Below are 27,712 nucleotides of genomic sequence, written 5' to 3'. Positions count from 1 at the left end.
GGAGCAGGAAAGCTGACGTTTCGGGCCTAGACCCTTCAGAAAATTTTTCTGAAGAAGGCTCTAGGCCCGAAACATCAGCCTTCCTGCTCCTCTGATGCTGCTTGGCCTGCTGTGTTCATCCAGCTCTACACCTTGTTATCTCAACCTACAATGGTTCCCAGTTTCTGTGCTCCCCCACATCCCTGACTTTAATTACTTCACCGCTGGTGACAATGCATTCAGATCTTCCTAAAGTGGGGGAATGAGCTGAAATAAGCGGGATCCTGAGCTCTGAAGCTCCAATGGTCACCATTGAGCTCCAACCAAATTCTAAAAAACCATGCTCCTACTGGAACTGGCTCCTGCTCTCACAGCACCTGCCCACCTCGTTGGTGCAGTTCACACTCAGGGCTTGTGACAATTTTCAAGTCTCAATAACGGGACCATGATGACATAAAGCTTGGGAAGCACCGACGTAAGCTGCAGATTCTGAAGTCCCCTCCCCACCTCGCCCTCTCACTCACTCTCCTCTTTTAAGACATACCTTAAAATCCACCTTTCTGTCAAGGCTTTTGATCATCTGATGTAATTCTGTTTTTGCAGCTCTGTCAAAGTTCCTGTTCCTGTCAAACACCTTGGAATGTTTTACTACACGGAAGTCACTTTAGTGTTGGATGTATTCTCAGAAGTGAAAAGATTCACCTCCACTGCTGACAGAGGCTTTGCATTCAGGGCAAGGACAATGAAATGGCTGGAATGAGTGTCTCACACCTCAACATTACACAGCTGTCTCCTGGAGCCCTTCTCCCATCGCACTGAGAATGATTTTGAAAAAGCTGTCACTGACAAATCTGCTTCACTGACAGAGAATCAGTGCTTGGGATGAAATAAACAGTTGCAGGGAGGGGCAGGGAAACACGCCATTAAGGAAACGGTGGGTACAATATCCTTCTTAAAAGTAACACTAAGTGTCTTAGAAAGAGAGAAAAAAAAACTGGTTGAAAGAGTGACTCACTGTTCATGTTTGATTTAATAATTCAAGACAGCAGTCCGAATTTTTCACAATATCTCAAAGAGATGAACTTCGATCACCCATTAAGTCTGCACGGGGTTGAGCATGCCTACTCCACTTTCCCAGCACGGGTCACTATGTCATACTGAATAATACGCTGTCAGCTGGTCTTCGATCAAACCAAGCTCTTCCGTCTGTCTTGTGAATGGAGACACACATCACATCATGGAGATTCATTAATATAAATCAGCCTGACTCTTGTATGCAAACAGGGCATATCTGATTTTACTGAGTTCTTGTGTGCACTTCCTCATTTAGTCACTACTTGCTCAGTATCTTGGTACAGCACATTCTGTACCCACACAGTTTATTATTTGGCAGCGACATGAGTTACTTGTAAGCCCGCCAGTCTGTCTCTGTTCCCAGTAAAAATGTTCCTGTCAATGACTCAATAACACTGAAAAGAGAAGACCTTCACTGACTGTATGTTTTATTTGCTTGCTGGTCTTGTTGTCACTGAAAGTCAGATAGCAACTGTGTGCTAAGCTGAACAATATCTGAAGATACAATACTATTCAAAATTATTTCTTCCAACATACAATGATGGATGGAGGCTGGGCCAACTCTATCCATAAATGTAGTCGTTCACGTTTCATTTAAAATTGATTCAGCTTTTTATGGCAGGACTGCTGGATTTATCAGTCATGAAACATTCAGGATCATACAAGGTCACATACATTTTTTTTAATTCATTCACAGGTTGTGGGCAGCACTGGCTAAGCCAGCATTTATTACTGATCTCTAATTGCCCGGGGGGCAGTTAAGTGTCAGCATTGTCGTGGGTCTGGAGTCACATAGAGGCCAGGCCACGTAAGGATGGCAGCGTGCTTCCCTGAAAGGCATGAGTCAACCAAATGGGCTTTTCCTTACTATTGATAATGGATTCATGATCATTATGAAATTCCTAATTCTAGGTAGTTATTGAATTCAAATTCCATCATCTGCCATGGCAGGATCCGAACCAGTTCCCCGAACGTTACCAGGGTCTCTGGCCTAAGTGTCTCGCAATCACAGGGCCATCACCTCCCTCATTAAATGAAGTGCATCATGCTCTTGGGGGCTATGGGGTGAAAACAGGCCTCTCACCACTGGAGCTTTTCCCTACCTTCATGTCTGGGTCTGTTGTCGACTCTCTGATAGACACTGTTCACTTCTTTTACTCCAATATCTGCTGCTGGAATTCCATCAATGATTTTGGTACCTCCAGCAATGACTGGTCCAACACACTCCTTTGGGATTCTCATTTTCAGTATGAGAAGTCATTCTATCCGATGCTGTTCTGTATCCCAACTCACACAAGCCCCATTCACCATAAGAAGCGGTAGTTCCTGGTTAAACCATGCCTCAAGGCTAACAATGACCTCCTACAATCCCTTCCATCAGGCAGAAGATACAGAAGCCTGAACACATGCACCAGAAGGTTCAGGAACAGCTTCTTTCAGGCTGTTATCAGACTGTTGAATGGGCTCTAGCCTCAAATATTGTACCCTGCAATGTAACCTGTATGCCTCTAAGTATTTTTGATCTGTACATCCTTTGCTTGCGTGATCTGCCTGTACCACTTGTAAACAAAGCTTTTCACTGTATTTTTATACACGTGACAATAAATTAATCAATTTTCATCCTTATTTTGAAATTATTCCATGTTTTGTAGCTCAACCCACAATGCAGCAGTCATTTTGAACGCTTGGTTGTGAGCTCTTCCGACTCAGAGGAAAAACATGAGTTAAGATAAAAAAACAGCAATACTTATAAATGAATGTATTGGTCCTACTGGAAATCCAATTTGACGTGTATAAGTCAGACCATTTTGCATCATTTGTAAGCTTTTTTGATTTGATTTGATTTATTGTAGTCACATGCACTTAAGTACAGTGAAAAGTTTGGTTCCTGCTTCTGGGAATGTTACTTTTGCCATGGTACAGGATGTCTATGGTTTGTTTTAAAAATTCATTCATTGAATGAGGGCATCTCTGCATAGGCAGCAATTATTGCATATTCCCAATTGCCCCACATTGCTGCAGGCCTGGAGTCACACGTAGGCCAGACCTGGTAAGGATGGCAGCTTCCTTCCCTGTAGGACATTAGTGAACCAGATGGGTTTTTCCAACAGTTGACTTAATTCCAGATATTTATTGAGTTCAAATTCCATCTGCCATGGTGGGATTCAAACCTGGGTCTCCAGAACATTACCTAAATTTCTGGATCATCATTCCAGCGATAGTACCACTAGGCCAACACCTCCCCTTAAAGAATGATCAAAAACTAAATACGCAAGGCTGGTCCTCCTTAGACTGGGCCAATGAGCAAGATCAGTTCCTGGTGCTCTGGATTACTGTGGTCAATACATAAAGGAGAAGGGATGGCACTCTTGAGGTGCAGTCCTTACCTGAGGCAGCAGACCCAGGTTCGAGTCCCACTGCTCCAGTGGTGTATAATAACATCTCTGAACAGGTTGATTAGAGAATATCTGTATCTGGTGTAGTGGTAGTGTCCCTACCTCTGACGCAGGAGGCACAGTTTCAAGTTTCACCTGTTCCAGAGTGTGCAATATCTCTGATCAAGTTGGTTAGGAAATCTCCACAAAGGAGGAATGAGTGTGTATTTCCATCGTACCTTTCATAACTTCAAGCCAAAACAAAGGGCATCACTGGCAATGAAACATTTTGAAATTAAGTTATTGTTGTAATGGAAAAAGCCAATTCATGTACAGCAGGTCGCCACAAACTGCAGGGGTGAAATAATCCATTTTTAAAAACATAATGTAATTGTTAATATACTTCATTTACAAATACTTGCTAATTTATTATTAAATGACCTTATCTTGCTGTTCAAGATGCAACAAACTGTACATTGAAAGTGTTTGTACACTGACCAAATTAATTATTTTCCCACATGCAATGCCTTAGTTTTTTTTTAAACAGGAATATCCAGTGCCCAGAGCCTTTCCCCAGATTGAAGATGGCCTCTCCATCGACCACATTCTGCATTTTACAAACCTCCGGGAGCTGGTTGGCAAGTGGGGGCTGGAAAATTGGGTGCAATGCAATGGGCGCCTGCTCGCTCCTGTTCACCTCAGTGTTACCACTCACAGGGGAGATGTTGGGTGCCTTGCCAGTCCAGGAGCAAAATGAGGCCTTTAAATCCTCAACCACACCTGGGATTTGCCCAGAGCATGCAGCTCATAGCATTTTCACTGCTCGATCAGATGGCCAGTCAGGTGTGGGAAAGGCACTTCCTTCTGTGCCCATTGCAGCACCCATGCCAAGCTCCCCCCCCCCCCCACCCCACCACCCCAAGTTTTCCTTTTCCCACTACCTGGTCCATCCACTCCCATTCCAGCCCCTCTGCCAAAGCCAGTCAGCTCCTTCTCCTTCCTGAGCAGTCCCTCAGGATCAAGGATGACATTCTTCCACTTGGGAGCTATGGATGACTAAACAGCTTGCACACATGGCAATGAGGGGAGGCAATGGCCTAGTGATATTGGACTGTTAATCCAGAAACCCAGATAAAGTTCTGGGGACCTGGATTCAAATCCTGCCATGGAAAGATGGTGGAATTTTTAATTCAATTAAAAATCTGGAATGAAGTATTCAGCAATGACCACTAACCCAATGTCAATTGTTGGGAAAAGGCCATCTGGTTCACTAATGTTCTTTTAGGAAGGAAACTGCCATCCTTACCTGTTCTGGCCTACATGTGACTCCACACCCACAGCAATGTGGTTGACTCTTAACTCTGCTGCGGGCAATTAGAGATGGGTAATCATTACTGGCCTACCCAGCAATGCCCTCATCCCGTGCACTAATACATAAAAAAAGCTATTCAAACATGACAGCCACAGGAACCAAATAAAACAGCATGCCACTGACATTTCCCTCTGTCTTACAGAATACGATGATAACACACAATGGAAGGCAGCAGAAACTAATCATCAAGCCTGCACTATCTATGCCCATGAATGAAGTCGTGCTAATCACTCTGGGGAGGGCTATCACCAAAGTCATGGCAATTGGGTGAGCTGGCTCCACTGAAAAAGGCCCTTCGGCTCATCGAGTCAAGGAACAACCACCAACTATTCTAATCCCATCTTCCAGCACTTGGCCTATTGCCAAATGCCAAAACAGTTCATCTTTGATTGACAAGCTGTTGATGGAGTCAGAAAACACTTCTTACTTTCTCCTCTCTCCTCACTACAATCCAGTTCTAGACTCGGAAATATATTACTATATCTTCACCGTCGCTGCATCAAAATCCTGGAATTCCTTCCCTAAGGGCATTGTGGGTCTTCCTACAGCAAATGGACTGCAGCGGTTCAAGAAGGCAGCTCACCACCACCTTCTCAAGGGCAACTAGGGTCAGGCAAGAAATGCTGGGCCCAGCCAGCGACAGCCATGTCCCACAAGAGAATTTTATAAAAATTGTGAGATTTCCTTAAAGTCCAGGATCTACCATTGCCAATTCTGTCTCTGGATTAAGTAAGGGTACACTCTCTCCCCCCACCCTTGACATTTCAGGTGTGGAGACAGCACTCCTCCTGTAAAATCCAGCTCCATAGCCTTTGTCAGGTAAATGAACATTTAGCCTGAATCTCAGAAAACTGAAGACCACCCTCATGTATCATGCTAAGGAAATGTCCAATAGTTCAATGTAACATTTTTTTTTTAATGTTGATTTGTAAAAAAAAGGCAAAAATCCCAAAGTGCCCAAAATATTCTTCCTGCTTACTTTGTCAATATGCAATCTAGCTTTCATACGCCTGGTGTTTATTTGTAATTCAGGAGTTAATATTGACAAAGTGTACTGAGGCAGGAAAAATGTTCAGCAGCAAATTTTCTCCTGAAGTAAAAATAAACAGTAACATCTGTAGTGCAAACCGGCGAAAACTGTATATAATAATAAACTTTTTCATTTTCTTCTAACTAAACACCATCTGCAATCAGTCTTCCGTGGTATAAATAGACCTTTGTACACTTTTCTCAGATGGTATACTTTGAGCACACCAACCTCTTTTTAAGTGCCCCTTTCCTGCACACTTATGAGCCTAGCTGTACAGTTATTTGCATATTTTAAGCCCTATTAACACAATTGCACTGCAACTGAATCCGTGGGGACTAATAACTACACATTGTTTCCCTTTACTTCCTAAACTGTTATGTATTTTGAAAAGCACCACATACAAATTGTAGATATTAATCTACCAATAAACTGCACTCTTGTTTCAGACAGTAAACTGTGCTTTCACCAACAGCAGGCAGTCAATTTAAAACGGTCAGAACACAAACTGTTTTTGGAACTGCTGATTGCAATATTGAGAAACTGTTCTTCTCCTTTTGTGTGTTGAACATCAATAAAGCTTGTAACATCTGAGAGAAAAAGAAATAATTTGCATTTATACAGTGGCCTTCATGACCTTAGAACACCCCCAAAGCACTTTGTAGTCAAGGAAGTCCTTTTGGAATGCATTGTGAGACGAGAAATGCACAGTAAGGTCCTACAAACAGCAATATGATAATGACCAGATGATCTGTTTTTAGTGCTGTTGACTGGGGGGGATGATATCGACCAGGATTCTGGGGAGAGTCCCACTTTTCTTCCAAATAACACCATCGGGTCTGACAACTGACAAGGCCACAGTCTGAACATCTCGTGAAAAACTGGCCCCTCCAACCATGCAGCACTCCCTCAGTAAATGACTGCAAATGCTGACCTACATCATGAGCTTCTGGATTAGGACATGAACTCACAACCTTCTGCTCCAAGTCAATATGCTACCCCTGATACCCACAACAGCTGTTGGGGCTTCCCCTTATTAATCTGTTTTAAAACCAAAAGAACTGCATTTTTGATCATTCATTTTCTCTACAGGCTTCCAAGTTTTCAACACAAGAAATGATTCAAATTGTTGGATTATTTCGGTGGATTCCAGTGTAATAGGTTTGATGATTTAATATCCCAGACCCATAGTGACACAGATGTTTGGCAATCTGGCACTTAACCCATTACACACACACACACACAAAAAAAACTCACAAAATATGAGAGGGTACAAACAAAAACAGCCAAACATTTCTTATTCCACCCCAAGCTAATTTTGAAATGCTACAGACTAAACTTTTACATAGCCGGCAACCAAGAGAGATGGTTATTGACAATCTAGCAAACTGCAAGGAGAAGAGAGAAATTAAGAGGTGGTAAATATTAATACTTTACTCACCAGCATGATCTGCTGCCAGCTGTTTGTGACTGTACGCTGTTGTGGCGCTTATGTTTGTGGGGAAATTGCACGTTTTGGAAACAGTGCATTGCTTTCATCACCAGGGTGTTCTCTTGCTCTCCTTTCCTGCAGGGCTGGGTAAGGTCACATGTGAACTACTTCATCCTTTTCTGAGAGGTTAGAATTCCACTGTGTCACCCACACAATAAAACAGAGGGTACGGAACTGGCTACCAATAGTAAGTCCAAGTATCAAGCATGATGCATATCTGAAGTCTACTTAGATACTGTATGCAGGCTAAATAACTAGCCCTACATGTTCTGTAAAACACCAGAGTGACTAAGAAGATCATTGTATCCATCTTGAGAACTAAGCTGTGGATAGGACTTACAATAGGACTCAATTCCAAACATCCTACTTCACAGCATATATAGTCCACGTGCCCAGCAAACAGTCTACAGAGTCTATTTAAAAACTCAGCCTCTCCTCATCACGATTCTTGATTTTAACGTGGAACAAGAATCTGCAAAGGCTAAAAACAAATCAAGTGCGATATTACTCACCAAATTTTGACAGAACTCGAAACAAGAGCAAGTTCTGCTGGAAGACGATGAATCGTTTTTCCCACCAAACACAGGGAGTGGAGGGTGGTTAGCCAATCAAAAATTACCAGCACTCAAATCAATCACTGTCACTTAAAGGAGTGGATTTACCTCATCATCCACATTCTGGCCCAGAAATAGGAATCTCACTATGTGTTGTCCTTTCCACAGGACACCGGTTCATAAGATGGAAGGTCAATGTGTGATTCTAAACTTGGAATCATACTTGAATCCAGAGAATTAAAAGCAGTATGGCAACACGAGGAATGAGAATATGATATTTGGCCCCTCTAGCCCGCACAGCACTCAATTACAACAAAGCAGAGCTGCACTTGACTTCCATTTTGCAGCCATAGCTGTTTACACATTAATACATGGGCTTAACAAATGTGTAAATTCTCAGAATAGAAAACCTCATCATTGTCGCAATCTAAACCCTTGATTTGAGAAGAGTTCTTGTTGGTCAGATCTCAGTTCAAAGTCTCCATAATAGTGATCCTGTCACTGGATGGATAATTCAGAAGCTTGGGCGAATACGTTGGTGACATTGGGTTAAGTACTACCTCATAGATTTTAAATTGAATGAATTAATAATATCTGAAACTGAAAGCTAGTCTTGAGTAATGAAGCTATCATCAACTGTCCTAAGAAAACCTGATTTACTCAAACCCTTTTGAAGATGAAGTCTAACGTCGTTATGCTGGTCTGACAAACTTCTCAAGTCTGAAATGGTCTAACAAGCTTCTCGGTCATGGTAACTGGGGAAGGGCAACAAATGCTGCTCTTGCTAATGATGCCCACAACCCATGAAAGAATAAAAAAAAATCCCTGAGTAAACACAATTTCTATCCCTTCCTTCATCCTCTTATGAACGCTCACCCTGTCCAAAGCCAATCAATACAACAATCCCGAAAAATAATCATGCTGGACTCAAAATGTTACCTGTTTCTCTCTCTACAGATGCTGCTGGATCTGAATTTCTCCAGCAGCTTCTGTTTTCATTTTAGTTTTTCACCACCTGCAGCATTTTGTTTTCAAGATAACTAACTTTTTAACATTCCACACAAACATGGATAACTCCAAAACAAGTAAATCAACAATGGTGTATAACGTTTCTGCAACAGTTCTGATAGTTTGTGGTCATTTTTGGTAATGTCCCATTGCTATGGGATGGGATTTTCCAGAATTTGAGACCACTTGGGGCAACTTGCCTACAAGATAATGAACAAGTCTGAAGATTCAAAGTTATGAAAATGATGAACAGGAAAAGGCTATTTGGCCCATCTAGCCAGCCCCAGAGGGTTTTGAAAACAAGGGAAGGCCTAGTGGTATTATCATTGGACTGTTAATCTTGAGACCCAGATAATGTTCTGGGGTCCTGGGTGCAAATCCCACCACGGCAGATGGTGGAATGTGAATTCAATAAATACGTGGAATTAAGAGTCTAATGATGACCATGAATCCATTGCCGATTGTTGGAAAAACCCATCTGGTTCACTAATGTCCTTTAGGGAAAGAAACTACCATCCTTACCTGGTCTGGCCTACATGTGGCTCCAGACCCACAGCAATGTGGTTGACTCTGAACTGCCCTCTGGGCAATTAGGGATGGACAATAAATGCTGCCTAGCCAGTGACACCCTCATCCCATGAATAAATTGAAAAAACTTGCAAGTGTCAGGGTTAGACATTCACTATATACATTCATCTGCTGAGGGGGCAAAGACCCTATGGGTTTTTTGGAAAATCATGTGGTATGTTGAGAGGATCACGGCCGTGATAATGAGCATTTTAGACAAAACATCCTCAAGTTTCAACTACTTACTCTTTAATCTGTTCCCATTTTCTCCCCATACCCTTTGATCCCTTAAGCTCTAAGATCTATATTTAACCCCTGTATTTAAAGCATTCAACGTGTTGGCCTGAACATTTTCTGTGGCAGAGACTTCCACAGGCTAACCGCTCTTCGGGTGAAGACATTTCTTCCCCACTCAGTCCTAAGTTGTCCAACCCATATCGCAATACTGCCTATGGCACCTTGCTGTGTGCAAACTGCCATGCTCATTACACTGGGGAAGATAGTGGCCCAGTGGCAATGTTATTAATCCAGAGAGCCCAGCAATGCTGTGGGAAAATAGGTTCAAATCTCACCAGATCAACTGGTGGAACTTCAATTAATAAAACCTTGAATTGAAAGTGAGTCAATGAAATTATCATCGATTGTTGTAAAATCCTATCTGGTTTATTAACGAGCTCTAGAGAAGGAAATCAACTTTCATCACCTGGCCTACACATTATTCCAAACATGTAGCAATGAGGTTAATCATTAATTAGCCTAAGAAGCATTCAGTTCAAGAGCAATTCATAGAATCACAGAACCCCTACAATGTGTAAGTTGGCCATTCAGCCCATACTGACCCTCCAAACAGCATCCCACTCAAGCCTATCCCCCTTTCTCTATCCCTCTAACCCTGCATTTCCTGCGGCTAATCCACCTGGCCTGCACGGCCCTGGACACTATGGGCAATTAGCATGGCCAATCCATCTAACTTGCACATCTTTAGACTGTGAGAGGAAACTACAGCACCCAGAAGAAACCCATGCAGACACGGGGAGAACGTGCAAATGCCACACAGACAGTTGCCCGACAGTGGAATTGAACCCAGGTCCCTGTGCTGTGAGGCAGCAGGGCTAACCACTGAGCCACCATGCTGTGCAATTAGAGATCGGCAACGTGAAGAGCCTGGCAGCGGCACCCACATCTTATGAAAAGAATTTTATAAATGAGAGCACTCAATTCTACATCAAACAATCTCCACTGGCTGAAGGATACTTCAGGAAGTTCTAAGTTCATAGGAGGAGCTATCTAAATCCAAATCCTTCCTTAACTTGGTATCAAATGGTAATACGTGATCACCATTCAACTGACCATCACGGTTTTGTAAAATAATTTTATAAAACAAAGTGTCAATTTATGTTTACTCCTTATACATTCCTGAAATTGATAACGCAAAAAAATGATAATTAAACCAAATAAACGAATCCGAAACCATACAGCCCTACTCAGACAAAAAAAAGGAATTTGACCTCCCTGGTGATGCTTTACTATAGAATCATTCCAATAAGCAGTGGCTGACACTTTGCTGTCATCATACGTTTCTGCTCGTGATACAATCATTGATGTTTATAATGTTCAGGAATATGACATTCTGTCTCAAAGAGGTGACACAGCACATTCTGTATAGTGTGACATGAAGCGTGAATAGTAACCACACAAGTGGTTGGTGTAACTACCAAGGCAACAGCTCCTCCAGCCCAAGTTCCAAGTCCTATTTTTGTTGGCCAGAGGTAAATAAAGAGGCTGGCATTCTACTACACACAGAGAAGCATTGTTTGCCTTTCACTTGCACAAAGATAAAGTACCAGTTGATATGTAAACCACAATACTCAGGGCAAGAGCAAGGGCTCATAAGAGTAGAATTAATGTTTAGTCTAAATCACTGAAACGTTGCAGGGAAGTGCACTTATGCTTCATAATATCTCTCACACTGTTATCGGTGATGAAAGGGTCACATTGTAATGCCTTGATTTATTCTGCATGATTTTACTCGACTGGTATTTGCAGCTTGCAAAGCTGTTAAAGAAACATTAAGATTCTTCAGCAGTATTTTTGGATGAGTATTTTCATCATAGTATTGGATTCAAAGAATTGGGGCATTATAACTGAGGGTACAAGTCAACAATTAGTGGCAGCAGTTGGTCAATTTCCTTTTGAGGAGTTGTACTAGTCATATGCTCCGCTAATGAGGAACTTGTATAACTGGCAACTCCAAACATCTTAAAGTCTTTCTTGTCTCAAAGAACAACAGAAAAATAATCTTGCATTTACAAAGCAACCTTAATTTCCCCAGAATGACCAAAAACACTTATTGGCCAATGAAAGCTTCTTTGAATAGTAGTCAATGCTGTTGATTATTCAATCTCAAAATGAATTTGATGAGACAAAACAGCAAACTTACTTGTAAATAGTGGCTGCAACGACATTGTTCTTTTTGACTATAACTCAAAAACAATCAATGAAGAAAATAATTGCACTTATTTACAACCTTTCATATCCTTGAGTCCTGACAGTCAAAGCAGACTTTTAGCTGAGCTTTTCGGTCCTGTTTGTTGGGTGAGACAACAAGGGACATAGAGAAAAGGCAGAAAAATGACACTGAGGTACAGATCTACTGGAGATGGCTCAGCTATCTGAAAATGGAGCAGGTGTGAGGTGTTGAACAGTCTGCTCCTGTTCCTGTGATATGTAGACAACAAGGTAAGTATTGTACATTGCGTAGTATTTAGCATAACTGACTCATCAATGGCTCAACCCAAGTTACTATTAGTTTCTGTGCTTTCAACTAAATGCCAGGGTTTCAACTTGGGTCGATCAAGAACCGCTTCATATTTGCATGCATTGTACTTCTTCGTTGTAACCAAATCTGATGTAGCATGATTGATGCCTGACATTAAATAGGCTTCCCTCCAGCAAGATAATAGAAATCTCACTTTGCCAAATTGTGCTCTAAGACAAACCAATAGTATTCTGCTTTTATCTGTGTTTTTTTTTTCTTTAAGCTTGAAAATAGTGAAGGGTCCACTTACTTCACCAGGTTGAGGGATTGTCAGCTTTGGTAACTTGCACTTTGTACTTGCTGTGCTGGGTTTTCCATCCAGAAGGCTGCCAAACAGCTGGCTGCTAAAAGCATCATCCATCTCCATTAGTGGCTTTAGTTCAGGCGACTCAACAGGAACTTGGTCTTGTCCATCCATTGGTCTCACGTAAGCAGTGGGCTTCTGCTGCAGCATGCTTGACTTGGAATAAAGTCCCGGGGGGAAATTCTGAGCGGAGAGTGCACTGCTACAGGGTATCAGGGATGTTGAAGGAGCTGGGGACCCCGAAGAATGGAGAGCAGTGTCACTGTCAACTGGAGACTTTATGTGGCAGCTCTCTTTGTAGGCATGATCTCCACTGCTGGATTTGGAATGGCTGTGTCTTTTGGAACGGGAAGTGGTACTGGGACTGGGTGACTGTGACTTAACGCAATCATCAATAATAGCCTGGTGATCACCTTTGTGCTGCTCAGTCTGATTGCTGTACAGGTCACTGTACCGGTCCTGGGCTTGTTCATGCTTTCCTCGGTTCTGCTGATTGTTGGACTGGCCAATGGATTGCACACTGTGCCCACTCCCAGAACCATGTCCGTTGCGAGGCCACTCCATCCGGGACTTCTTGTTGCTCTGGTGCCCGTGCAGCAATGTTGAATTCAATGATAAAGAGGAAGAAGGCGGAGGCATGCACGATGAGGAATGACTACTGCTTTGGTGGGACGAGGCTATTTTGGTTCTGGGCTCGGTGAAGAAACTCTGCTCCATTTTCTCGACAGGTGTCTGCGGAATCAAAGACTTGGGGATCCCCACTAGGTGACTCTGGTTCGAGCGGTTCGTTAACAGATCCTTCATTTCATCGTAGTTCCCTAATGTACTCTGCACACGGTTGGAAAGAGCATCACCCTTGCTGGTCTGAAAGAAATTAGACGGCATACAAGACTAAACAGTAATTATTTTAAAAGCACAACAAAGAATCCTTATAATAGACAACACGGCAAGGTCGCCAATTGATACTTAATACATTTGATCATGCTTTGCATATTGAGTCACAGTTACCAAAAATTAATGAACGTGATTGTTTAAGAGGTTGTTTTAAAAATTTAACTGGTTCCCCAGTGTCCCAGTGGGGAAGACAGGAAGGTGCTGCCCTTACCCATTCTGGAACACACATGACTCCAGTCCAGATTGGCACAACCAAGTCAAATAGCCAAGGGAGCTACCTGTTGCAATCAAAAGGTTATGTTGTCTCCCATTTTTTGTGCGTGGGAGGGTAAATAAAACTTAGCAGCCTGAAATCAAACAGAAATAATATAACTCGGGCAAAGCCAACTCCTTGTTTGAAACAAATGATCCCGGAGCCCAGGCAGGGACCATTTCTGCCATGTTACCAATTATGCTGACATGGCAAATCAATTCTTTAAATGGTCATTCCATTTTGTCCCTGTCAGCATTTACCAAAAAGCACAATCCCCTTTGAAGATTGCAGGCTTAAAGGCTGCAAAATATACACTCAATTAACCCACCTTTGATTTTTTTTTCTTCTTCCCCCAGCCCCTTTTAAGTAGCATTTAAAGCTTACTGAGGGTTGGGAGGAGCAAATTAAATATTAAACACTGGGCTGCAAAAACTGCACTTGTTCAAAAAAAAACAATTTAAAACGAATTTGCAAATGGCATTTATCTGCCCTGTGATGTATGATACAGCAATTATATTGCAATCGATAAAATGCCATTTTCGTCACTGTACTTCTTTTGATCAAAGCCTAGAAGATGTGTTGCAGATATACTCAGTCACAATGTAAAAACAGTTATGTGGCATCTCTTGTCCATTTACAAGGAAGACAGCATTTTATAGTGGATAACTGGATTAGACAGCATTAGAATCAGAAAAGGTTGGGTTAAGTTTTCCGATGATGGACAATGTAAATATATTGTGTTTTCAGCAGTCTAATGCATGCTAGTAGGTAAATTGCACTTCTTTTTACAAGGGACACATAACACAAACACACTTAAGCTTTATTTATGGCATTTTGGTGAACAATTGGTTGGTAAATGATTATCCCACACAAATCATGCAAGATGAGCTCAATAAGAAAGATGATTTGCTTTCATTTCTGACTGCACTTCACTTGCTGTTGAACTAAAAATGAATTTCAGTCACTGCAAAGGGACTTGTGCGTCAGTTTTCTGTATAATCTTTTAATACCCCTTCAGCTTTGACAAGGTATTTTCTGGGTGATTGGTCAGTAGCACTCTGGATTTTTTTTGTTTCAAAAATATACTTTATTCATAAAAATATCTTTTATATACATGCATAGCTCCTAAAGCAGTTCTGTTCTACATAGTAGCATTTGAAGAAACAAACATTGGAGTTCAGCAAACAAACTAAAGGCTTTTCTTACTTGTACAAGGTTATATTTACACATATATTTGAGGTTTCGGGAGGGGCACTGCACACTGGACATCACTGAAATTAGTTTATTGGAACACCTTCCACACTACAACAACACACACCCTTCTCCACCTCCCTACCCCTCCAGTAAGCACCACGTTTGCTTTGCAAGAACACTGCTGACCTTCCCCATTGACAGCCTGGTTGCAGCTGGCCAAAATGGTGGTTAGGCCGCACAGACCCAATGTCAAAAAATATTGCTTACAACCACAGCCACAGCTCAACGTTGGCAGCTACACCACTTACTCATCTGGAGACGGCAAGAACTGCTGATGCTGGAGTCAGAGTCAACACAGTGTGGAGCTGGAGGAACACAGCTGGCCAGGCAGCATCAGAGGAGCAGGAAAGCTTACGTAAGTTTTGATGAAGGGTCCCAAGCCAAAACATTGACTTGCCTGCTCCTCTGATGCTGCCTGACCTGGTGTGTTCTTCCAGCTCCACACTGTGTTGACCCCCACTTATTCATCAATCTTTCTCTTCAAGCCTCAACAATGGAGGGCATGTCACTTCCCTTTCTGTACCTTCTCTGCAGTTTATCCCTCTCACCTACAAGTGAAGCTCTTAATTAATTGGTGCTTTTGTCAAACACAATTGCTTTCCCACTGTGGCCAGCTTAGATGGAAATATTTTTTGCACATTAAAGAGGCCTGGTATCCCTGAATGACCCACCCAGAGTATCTACTCATTTCCCCCTTGTGGAGCTGGAATCATCAGGACTTCACCTCTCAGCTTCTCACTTCCAATCCAATTGAAAAGAATGTGACAATTTTGGTCACCAAGAAAAAAAAGACAACTTTATTCAGCATGAATCCTGTAACACCAATTAGCTAAATTTAGAAACTATAGATGCGATTTTTCTCTCACAAGTTTAACAGTAATTACTGCAAATTGATTAATTAATGGCGTGGTTCAAAACAAATCAGATTACTGAAGTGTTATCACTGTCACTTTGCTGCTCTTAATGTGCAAATATGCCAAGGTACACCAAAATTAAACATAAACGACTTTTTAACGTATTTGGACCAGGCTACCTTGTAAGGTTCACTGAACAGATTAAAACTTGCAGCAAACAGGTCCTCATCTTGATGGACTTCCTGGTTCCGTCTTTCCCATTCCTTCCTCCGCAGCGCATTCCGATCCTGTTCGTAGTGACTGCAACAAACATTGGGGAGATGGCAGTTAAAGACACGTATACTAAAGCTGGCTCTGCCAAGCTGACAGACAAACGCAACAGACAAGAGAACAGAACTTACACTTGTTCAGCAAAGAGCAATGATGCCCCTTTGATACAATGAACAACTCAACTCAAGAATTGGTGGGGAGTGGCACAGGGACGGGAGGAGTGATGTGGGGGTTCGACAGACAGACCTTTTGAAACCTTGCGGGCAAAAAATTTTGAAAACCAAAGAGGTCGGCAGGCTCCAACTTGCAGCGCCAACACACAAGGGACCTGCAGCAAGGGACACTTGTGTGCACTCAGCCTGCACTGATTTGTTATGAGTGTTTGGTAGCAGTTAATTAGCGAACAAACTCAAAATGACAATTTAAATAGTAGATTGCACACACTGATGATATCTGCTGCAAGGAAAAGCCTCAACCTCTGCTGGCTTTTGTACAGCACAAATACAAATATTAATACCAACTGCAAGGTTGGGGCATTTAGGCACAGCTCAGATCAGCTGAAATTGAAAAATCACCAAGAACTCGAACTAATTTTCCAATATTCTAAATAGGTCTCAACAGATCACAAAAGGGTGTAATGGGGAATGAACTGTATCACTTAGAGGATTAAATACTACAGCAATTCCTCTTTCAGTGTTTTAAATGTCAATTATTAATTTGCAACAGCAGCCAATTAGACTAGTGGTTGATCATTTAGACCCTTTGTTCGGTTTGCCGAGGCAGTGTTTACACTTATATAAGCATGTTAACTGCAATCAGTCTTTTAGAATAAAAGGGGAGTGTGTTTCTCTCTTATTCCAGTGCAGTGTTGGCCCTTCAAAATAAAAGCTGTAACAATGCCTTGAGGAAAAACAATAGTCTATTAATGATGCATGCTATTATTAACGCACCAATCTGCCAGAAAGTACTAGAGATGAAGAGATATGCCTTGTGTTATGGATCTCCGAAACCTAATGCTTAATACACATTGCAGTACTTCTTGCTTTGCACCAATTAATCTCCACATTAATTGTTCAATAAACACTGCAGGAAGTTTGGACACAGGATTGAGCACCTTTTCAACGAGGTGACATAAGAACATAAGAAGATAAGAACTAGGAGCAGGAGTAGGCCATCTGGCTCCTCGAGCCTGCTCCGCCATTCAATAAGATCATGGCTGATCTTTTCATGGACTCAGCTTCACTTCCCCAGCCAAACACCATAACCCTTAAATCCTTTACAGTTCAAAAATCTCTCCATTTTTGCCTTAAAAACTTTCAATGAGGTAGCTTCAACTGCTTCGCTGCGCAAAGAATTCTACAGATTGACAACCCTTTGGGTGAAGAAATTCCCCCTCAATTCAGTCCTAAACCCCTTTATTTTGAGACTATGCCCCCTAGGTTCTAGTTTCACCTGCCAGTGGAAACAACTTCCTTGCTTCTATCCTATCTATTCCCCATCATTCTTCTAAATTCCAGTGAGTACAGTCTACTCAATCTCTCCTAATAAAGAAACCTTCTCAATTCTGGAATCAACCTGGTAAACCTCCTTTGCGCACTCCCCACCCCGACCCTCCAGTGCTTTTAACATTTCTTAATGCAATGCCAATCAACCTTTCTAGTCCAGAAATGTTCAAACTCATTCCCTCACGTAGTGGATTGTTATTAGAGATTTTTCAAAAAAATTAATTTGAAAACTTTATTTTTTTTCTTACTTTTCTTTCTGGTTCTTTTCTTTCCTTCTCACTATTCCTGTTTCTCTAACATCGTCCAGAATCTTCCTCTGTTTCTTTCTCAGTTGTTAACTCTCATCTGTTAACAACTAATCTACTGGTCCTGTTATTCACTAAAAGGTCCCAGGTAGCCTGTGCCCTCATCGTGTCAGTATCCTCTTGCACTTCCAGCAGTTTAAGAATGCAAAAGAATTGTGAGCTGCGGAGAACATTTTTAAAAAATGCTGAACTAATGGCGCATGGGGTGAAACGCTCATCTCCAGGCAGATCCAGCCCACAGATATTTCAAAAGACTGGTGAAGGAAAATGAAAAGATGTTAACACATATTAGGCAGCTGTAATAAACATTCGCTACAAAATCCTGAAGGTGATGAGTGACAAATGTAAGTTTAAAAAGGTACCTGCAATGTTCTTCTGTGTGCCATTGCAAAACAAGCATTAACACGTTTACCTTGAGTCAGTTAACACACATGTTAAATATGGCAGATCAAAGGATTGTCTTAAGAGCAATGACTGCCAACATTAAATCAGATCTTTTCAGAAAAGCAGCCTGCCAATCAGACATTTCTGAAAAGAAATGGAATTACATTTAAGGGATAATGAACATTGAGTGCAATAATTAGTGAGTAATATATCCAAGGATTAGGTCGGGCATGTTACCAAAGTCAAGTACTTAAAATACTTTTGGGAGCACATTCACTATTTTGTCACTTCATTGATAAGTTTTGTTGTCCTCTTGACTGACACAGATTGAATTCTTTGAAGTATATGTTGTACATATGTTGGATTTTGACCAACATTTGGATCCTTTCTGATAACTGAATACATAAGGGAATGTTTGCCTTTTTAAAACTGATTGCAGTATGGCAGCTGGCGCTGAGATGATAGAATTAAAATAATTCAGCATCAAATCCTAATCTTCACTGGCATCAAATCCTAGTCTCTACAGTGTCAAAACATTTTCTCAGAATGCTCGAGCCCCTTAGGATCCCATCCAACATTAAAGGTGCTATATAAATGCAAACCTGAGGCATGTAAAAAATGACTAAAATCAAGAGCGCGCTTCAGTTTCACAATTTCAGAAATTCCCAAAATGTTTTACACTCATTGAAGTGCTTCTTAGTCACCATATCAATGTAAGAAATATGCAATCAATTTTCACACAGACAATATGAGATGGTCAGATTTTTAGTGATTATAGAGGATAAATACTGTCCATGGCTTTGGGGGAAATCTGACCCTGCTCCCCTTCAAGATAATTCTGTGAGATCTTTTACATTGACACAACAGGATAGATGGATCTTCAGTTATTCGCAAGACAGCACTCACTCACTGCTACACTGGGAGAGTCAGCTGAGGTGGGAAGGCAAGTGGTGAGGATGACAGAAAGAGGTTCCAGAAGGATACAAGCAGGTTAAGCAAGTGGATGAAAACTTGGGAGATGAAATATAATGTGGGAAAATGTGTGTAATTATGTACTTTTGACAACCATATTAGAGGAACTGAATATTATTTAAATGGGGAAGGACTGCAGAAAGCTGGAGCACAAAGAGATTTGGGAATCCTCATGCATAAATTGCAAAAAGCTGGCATCCAAGTTCAGCAGGTAATAGGGAAGGCAAATGAATGTGGGTCTTTAGTCTTGTTAAAAAGTCAAAAGACACTGGTTAGACTATACCTGAAATACTGAGACCAGTTTTGGTCCCCATGTTGAAGAAAAGATATACTAGCATTGGAGGCAGACCGGAGAATGTTCATGAAGTTGAACACAGGCATGCAGAGACTGTCTTATGAGGAAAGATTGAGTAGGTTGGGCTTGCATGCTTTGGAATTCAGAAGAATGAGAGGCAACCTTATTGACATATAAGATTCTCAGGGAATCTGTGAGGGTTAATGTGGAAAGATTGTTTCCCTTGTGGGAGAGTCAAGGACCAGTGGGCATAATCTCTGAGTAAGTGGTCACTCATTGAAGACAAGAGATGAGGAGGAATTTCTTCCCTTAGAAAGTAGCGATCTGTGGAATTCTTTGTCACAGAGGGCTTTGGAGGCTGGCTAATTAAGCATATTCAGAGCTGAAAGACAGGGTTTGAATCTGTTCAGGGAATTAAGAGTCAATGGGGAAGAGGCAGGAACGTGGAGTTGAGGATTATCTCATCGAATGGCAGGGAAAACTCAAATGACCTGAATGGCCTACTGCTGCTCCTATGTCTTGTTATCTTACGATTGTGCTCTCTAGTCTCTGGAATGCAACGATGAGCCCATAATCTTCTGATTCATGGATAACCGGGGAACAGTACATCAAATTACTCTACCCTGAACCAGATCCAAAGTACACTGCTGAGGCCCATGTGGTGCACGTATACTACAGTAATTCCAAAGGGGCTGGGGGGGGGGGGGGGGGGGGGTGGAATTCCAGGGTTTGGACAATGAAGGAACAGCAAAATATTTCCAAGCCAAGATAGTGAGAGATTTGGAGGGTAACTTGCTGGTGGTGCTGTTTCCTTGCACCTGCTGCCATTTAAAATGCATTTAGATGTCAGGTGAATAAGGAGACAAGAGGAGGGATATGAACCATGTCCAGGCAAATGGAATTAGCTTAGAATAGCACAGACATAATGGGCCGAAGGACCTAGTCCTGTGTTGTACCGTTCTATGTTCTATGCCCTTGTCCTTCTGGATGGTACAGGTTTGTAAGGTAAGTAGCTGCTAATATATTTATACAGTTTATAACTATATTATAATACATAAATGAGAAATGTATGAACTGCAGGTGTAAAATAACTTTTAAATACTGCATAACACCTGCACATTGGTTATGTACAAGAAAACACACTCCAGCCATCACCTATTAAATGGTCAGACTTTAGAATCATTAGGCGTGGAAAGAAGCCATTCTGCCCATCAGGTTGCACTGACCCTTCGAAGAGCATCCCACCCAGACACAGACTCCCACCCTATCCCCGTAGCCCCACATTTTACCGCAGCCATTCCACCTAGCCTACACATCCCTGAACACGAGGTCATTTAGCATGGCCAATCCACCTAGCCTGCACAACTTTGGACTGTGGGAGGAAACCGGCGCACCCAGAGGATACCCACGCAGACACAGGGAGAATGTAGAAACTCCACACAGACAGTCACCCATTGCTGGAATGGGACCCGGGTTCTTGGTGCTGTGAGAGGATCTTTGTTACAGATGTAAACTGACCTTAAAAACAAAGTGATCAAAATAGATATTTAAATCCAGACCCTTTGAAATGACAATGCCTTCTGAGTAGCCTCTCAAGTCGATATTAATACCTGGACATTCTGTGGAAACCGAAGCAGTGCCATTAAAAAGGAAAAAGGTCTGAAAATCACCATCTTTTCCTGACTTCAAATTGCCCATGACCAATCTCTTAGAATTTGCGATATGTATTGTAGTTGCTGGCCAGAAATATTTCAGTACAGCTGAGATATGGCAATGGTCATAATTTGTCACAGTGCCAACTGCACATAATGGGAAATCATACAGTCTGCAATACATCATTTACTGTATGTTAATGATAGCCAAAATCTGACCACATCACATTAGTTAATGTCAGAAAGCTATAAACACTCAATCCATACCCACTGATTTGGGCTATTAGAAAAATGGTTTAGCATTAAATCAAGGTTTCATTATGTCCTTGCAATATGACCAAATCTTCACATAATATTTCAACATATTTTTGCGCAGTTACTTGTCCCACATCTTCGGCAGATGCCTAAAAATACCAGTATAATTCTCATTAGTCTATTGACTCATGGTCCTTCATGGTAGTCCACGTGGCTTGGCTCCAACATATTTTTAGCTTGACTTTCAAATTATGTTATCTACGGCCCAAAACACTGTCAAGACAAAATAATTAACGTGAGGGGCCAAACTGCCAAATGACATTCAGCCAAGCATGCTGTCTGATAAGGAGAAACATGTCACTTACTAATTTGGAATACTTCTAATTGATTATTTTCTTTCACAATATGGCTTTTTCCACTGAAGAACAAATACAATAAACCTTCAGTATCTTTGTCAACCAGCATGGTGTTCTAGTATGGCACTTGTTCCAGATAGGGCTCCACTCCTTTGGAGAAGACTATACAATTATGTTTATTACTTAATAGGTCAGTATGTTTGAGTGTTGTGTGACAACCTCTGTCAACACTACACACTCAATGCTGATTTTGTTGCTTTCTAAAACATTGAATGTAAAAGCATAAAAGCTTTGAAATGTTACAGTGGGGTAATGGCTCAATTCCTTAGAAATTCCTGTCTTCCCTCCAATTAAGTGGCTTCAGCTCCTGCTAAAATGGACTGGAGGAATGGCAGGTAAACACACTGACCACTCGCACACTGCTATTTCACATTGTCATGTCAGGGAGCAAGCAAAATGAAGCAACAACAACCACCTGCAAGTATGTAGCACCTTTCTTGTGGAAAAGCACGTCGTCAGTCCAAGCAATTGCTATCAGAGTTCAGTCTCTCTTACAATACTGGGCTTCTTCATCCGGAAAATGAAGTCAATTCTGTGGGATGAAAAGGATTTCTGATTTTATTTTGGGAATACTGCGTTGCAGTTCTCCTGCCCATCAGGAGAGATTGGAGACGGGACACTGGGCCAGAAAAACAAAGAGGAACACAGGTAAATATCAGCTTCCAAGAAAATATTGTTCAAAAATTGGGAAGTGAATGGAGACAGCTACACCTATGTGACAGCAGTCCTCTGCTTCAAACAGTGCAAGGAATATTCCACATCCAGCTATGCAGATAGGTTTAAGAACTCGACCAAAAGATGGTAACTCCCTTTATACAATGCCTCTTCAGAAATGATTGAAAAAGAGACATTGCACTGCAGATTTACTTCTTGCAATCATCTTGCATGAACTCATGTGAGTGAACATGAACAAACTTTACTGAATGGAGTTTAATCTTCCGGAACTCCAGAGACTTGGACCCCAGTACCATGTGATCTGCCGTTATATTTTACATAGCTTCCTACTCAAAGAAATAGCTGCTGAGCATGTGCACAAAAGTAGTATTAACCCTTTACACAGAGCATCCCTAGGCCATTTGAGACCATTAATGCAGTCTGACAGGCCCATAGTCTCGCCGGAAGGTCTTCCTGCTTTAATGCTTCCTTCCTGTTGATCAAAATGAAACCCACATTTACCTCCCTCCCCCTCACACAGGCCTGTCAATCCAGACTTGCCCAAATTCCATCAACCTTATGAGGCAGCTTGCTGTCACAATACAAGGATCCCGGTCATCTGAATGACTTCATTCCAAGTGGGAACACAAGTCCGATCTTCTGCCTATTAAAACTGTTAATTAAATGGTTACAGGGATCATGGGTGAACTCCCTTCCCAACGTTTGGCTGGGTGAGGAAAGGTTGGGGATCGAGGACTACTTGACCCCTATTAAATCCAGCCGCAGTGTTTCTGAAGTGGCATCCATGTAAACACTTAGTCTCCATCTGAAGAAACATTCCATTTTCTTTTTAACTCATTCTGGCGGGCCAACACTGTCAAGGCAAGCATTTAGGGCCCATTCCTATTTGCCCTTGGCAAGGTGGTGGTGAGCTGCCATCTTGAACCATCCCAGTCTGTGTTTTTAACATGCTTTCACGGGGAGGTGATGGCCTAGCAGTATTATTGCTGGACAGTTAATCCAGAGACCCAGGTAATATTCTGGGGACCCAGGTTTGAATCCCACTATGGCAGATGGTGGAATTTGAATTCAATAAAAATATCTGGAATTAAGAGTCTAATGATGACCATGAAGACATTGCTGATTGTCGGGAAAAACCCATCTGGTTCACGAATGTCCTTTAGGGAAGGAAACTGCCATCTTTACTTGGTATGGCCTACATGTAACTCCAGGCCCACAGCAATGTGGTTGACTCTCAAATGCCCTCTGAACAACTAGGGATGGGCAATAAATGCTGCCTGGTCAGCGATGCCCTCATCCCGTTAATGAATTTTTTAAAAAAACTCTCCGATAAGATAATACAAGGATGAAGGAATAGCGGTACTTGTGCCCCAGTTGAGGATGATGTGTGACTCGGAGAGGGACCTACAGCTGATGGTGTTCCCTTGTAGCTATTTGAAATTATAAGATTTAGGGGGCTAGTCAGGGTAGATGCGGAGAGTTTGTTTGCCCTTGTGAGAGAGACTAGGACCAAAGCGTACAATCTCAATGTAAGCGGTCAACCATTTAAAACAGAGTTAAGGAGGTTTCTTTTCTGTCCGAAGGTAGTAAACCTGTAATACCCTTTACCACAGGGGGCTTTGGAATTATAGGGAAAGACAGAAAAGTGGAATCAAGGGTTATCAGATCCGTCATGATCTCATTGAATGGCGAAGCAGACTCGATGGGCTGAATGGCCTACTTCTGCTCCTATGTTTTATGGTCTATTCTTCCGGGTGGTAGAGCACACAGCTTTGAGAGCTGCAGTTGAAGATGCCTTGATAAGCAGAGGATAGACATTGCGGCCATTATGAGCCCACAGTAAAAATGGGTGATTTTCAAGGTGATGGATGGCCTGCTAATGAGGCAGGCTGCATTGCCATGAATGGGGAATGCTGTTGGAGTCTTGTGAGTGCAGTTTGCCCCAAGTACTTGAAAGGTTCTCAAGGATGGGCAGGAACATGGATTTGAGGTTACAATCAGATTAGCCATGATCTTACTCAATAGCAGTGAAGACTCAAAGGGCTGAATGGCCTACTTCTACTCCTAGCTCATATGTTTGCATGTGGGTCCACTGCACTCTGAACTCATGCCTTGTCTACAGTGGTGGTGGTTCGGGATGTTAAAGCATTGAAAAATGCCTTTTCGCGCTTCAAATGATGATTGTAACTTTATAGTTGTAATCAACCACAGAAGGATTGAAATCACTCTTACATTGTGGACAATTCTGTAAATGTCCTGGTCTCTGACATTAAAAAATTTTGAAAAAAGGGGGTGGTTGCAGTTAAGACAGTGACATTGGGAAAGGTCATCAGCCAGCTACGTTATAACAACCTTCAGAGCGCTCAACAGGAGACTGCACAAGAAACATTCACATGCAGATTCTCAAACTTTCCATTGGGAAGCCTAGTTTGCAAGGAAGAATCCCGCACGGTAAACAGCAGCACAGGGAAAGGCAGATACTGCATTTTTCACCTTGTTCCATACTGCAAGTGCCATGGAAGAGCTTCACACCTTGTTTGACAGCTCATTAGCGACCGCGTTAGTTTGGCAGAGGATTCTGCACTTCATTCGCAGGAGAATATCAAAACTTTGGTATCCAGAGACCACATGAGAAAATCAGATAAAATATCTGATCATGTGCAGGAGAATGTTAGAACCATAAAGATCAGAAAGAGGCTTGTGTTAGCTTTGTGGTAGAGCTCTTCCATCTGTCCTACTTCCCCCACATGCTGGCACCTCTGCCACTGCTACACATTCTTCCTGAATTGCACCTCTCAGAATTGAACACAATGATCCATCTGAGGCCAAACCAGCTCAGAACAAGGCTATTCAGCCCATTTTGCCCGTGTCAGCTCTTTGAAAGAACTATCAAGCTAGACCAACTACCTCTGCTCTTTCCCTGTAGTCCCATATTCAATTGCCTTTCAAAGATAATTATTTAAATTGCTGTAGACTTCCATGATCTCCATATTATGCGCAGTTGCAGCTGTCCAGGAGCTTTATCATGCACAGCATGATCCCACAAGCAGAATTACCAACGGTCAAACTGCTAACAGGGATGCACATTAGCCATTTAACAAAAACTGACTCAAAAACATATGAACTATTGGACGACATTGAACTAGACATTAATTTTGCCGAAAACTTATTCCAAATTCTTGCACACTGCTCAACACCGTGTGAAGTTTGCACTTTCTCCCCATGTCTGCATGGGTTTCCTCTGGGTGCTCCGGTTTCCTCCCACATTCAAAAGATGCACAGGTTAGGTGGATTGGTCATGGGACATGCAGGATTATAGAGTAGGGGGGTAGGTCTGTGTGGGCTGTTGTTCAGAAGGTCAGTGTGGGTTTAATGGGCCGAATGGCGTACTTCCACACTGTTGCGATTCTATGATAACACGCAAACAGGATGGAATGTTTACCATCACCTCTAAGTCTTTACATGTGCACCTCCCACTCCTCCCTTCACCCCCCTCTGCCCCATCCTGCACCCCCCAATAAAACTGACATAGCAAATACAACCTTCACCCTTTCGCAAACTCAATAACATGTGACATGGATCCAATTGATGATATCCAACCAGGCAACAGGAATTCAAAACACACTCTATACTCCAGCACCAGAGGCTACATATATCCTTGCAAGAATTACCAGCATCAGTGTAACAGTGAGACAAAGAGGAGTTTGCATTTCTACAGCACTTTTGATAACCTTACAGTGTCCTGGTGCAGTTTAAAGCTTGTGAAGTACTTTGGAAATGCAGTCACTGCTGTAAAGACTCGCGAGTAAACAAGCATTGCCATAGGTGTCATTGTACAGATGAAATGCCGAATGCAAGCTTCAGTTGCCTTCTCAAGATGATGTGAGGGATTCCACGGTCCCACTATTTCATAGAAGAATGGCCAATGGTTCTCCTTCAACAAATGTCATGACACAGGTGACCTGGTGAGTGCTGTTTCTGAGAGCTTGCTGTGCACAAACTGGCCACTGAATTTCCTACAGCACAACAGCAACTGCACTCCAAACATGTGTTTGCTGTTTATGAAGCATTTGAGAATTTCTTCAAACAATGAATGGGGCCATATATATGGCATGGTTTGTGGCATTTTTTTTTTTAAAAAGGGGGATCTCATTCCTGATCAAACAATTTCAAGACTGATGGTTCTTCCCTAAAGTTTACACCAAAAATGAATTTGACAGAAAAATACTGCGTGTTTTTTTTTAATAACTACATTTCACACGGGACGAGCTGCTTGTTCCAGCTGCAGGGGGCCATTCAGAGCTAGCCTTTACAAATTCAAACACAGAACAGAGAGAGAAAGAAAGGGTTCAAGTGGTTTGGATCAGTCTGTTTTTTTTCCCCTAAAGCTCAGAACAAGCACATCTGTATATGCGTAGGAGTTAACTGCGTAACAATGTGTGCGCCACACCATTTTCAATACACTTTGAAACTCTCCTTTTTTCCCCTTTCGGGTTTTTATTTTGCAAGGTGCAACTGCACAAGTGCACAGACCTGCACATCAGCAGCTGCACGGACATTGAGGTTGAGCTTAGTCAGACGTTGTTGAGATACGTCCACTCCAATGAAAGGACAATGTCTTGACCAAGGCATGTAGACCACTATTATAGAAACCACAGATTAACACTCTCACAAAAGACTGCGAGAGATGTGATTGCATGAAAATAGCTATTGGGGACCAGGCTCAAATGACATTGAGGCAACATAACAAGAGAATTTGGACTTGCTACAATACAACATGTACTGCAGCTCAGTTGACCTGAGGCAACGACTCTCTCGGTCTTCACAGATGCTGCGTGACCATTTGGCAGCTCCCAACACTTTGTATTTAGGCATCATATATCTAGTGTCCACAGTGTTTTGCCTTGCAGCAGTTGAACAGGAGCAGCAACAAACTGCGGCGGGGGGGGGGGGTTACACCTTGCGAGAGAGACAGCAAAACCAGAGAGTTCTACTGCTATCTGCAACTCATTATTTTTATAGGCAAGAGAATCAGGAATCATTGTGCAAAGATAAAAAGGAACATTTGGTCCATTGTACCTATTCCAGCTCTTTTTAAAAGAACCATGATGTGGAGGGTGTCGGTGTTGGACTGGGATGGACAAGGTCAGAAATCACA

At 42.1% G+C, this 27,712-nt stretch overlaps 1 protein-coding gene across 1 annotated transcript in view; it reads right to left on the bottom strand.

Annotated features, from left to right (window-relative positions):
- LOC109910415 (AF4/FMR2 family member 2-like) overlaps nucleotides 1-27,712 on the bottom strand; it is a 291,238-nt gene that overhangs the window by 153,367 nt on the left and 110,159 nt on the right. The window contains exons 2-3 of the mRNA XM_048605335.1: nucleotides 16,005-16,125; nucleotides 12,517-13,434 (exon numbers count right to left, since the gene is read on the bottom strand). Of these exons, the coding sequence (XP_048461292.1) occupies nucleotides 12,517-13,434; nucleotides 16,005-16,125 (1,039 nt within the window). The remainder of the gene's footprint in view (nucleotides 1-12,516; nucleotides 13,435-16,004; nucleotides 16,126-27,712) is intronic.

This window comes from Rhincodon typus, chromosome 14 (assembly GCF_021869965.1).
Source record: "Rhincodon typus isolate 14 chromosome 14, sRhiTyp1.1, whole genome shotgun sequence".
In the NCBI taxonomy this organism is placed as follows: Eukaryota; Metazoa; Chordata; class Chondrichthyes; order Orectolobiformes; family Rhincodontidae; genus Rhincodon; species Rhincodon typus.
This window is presented reverse-complemented; position numbering and strand designations above follow the sequence as displayed.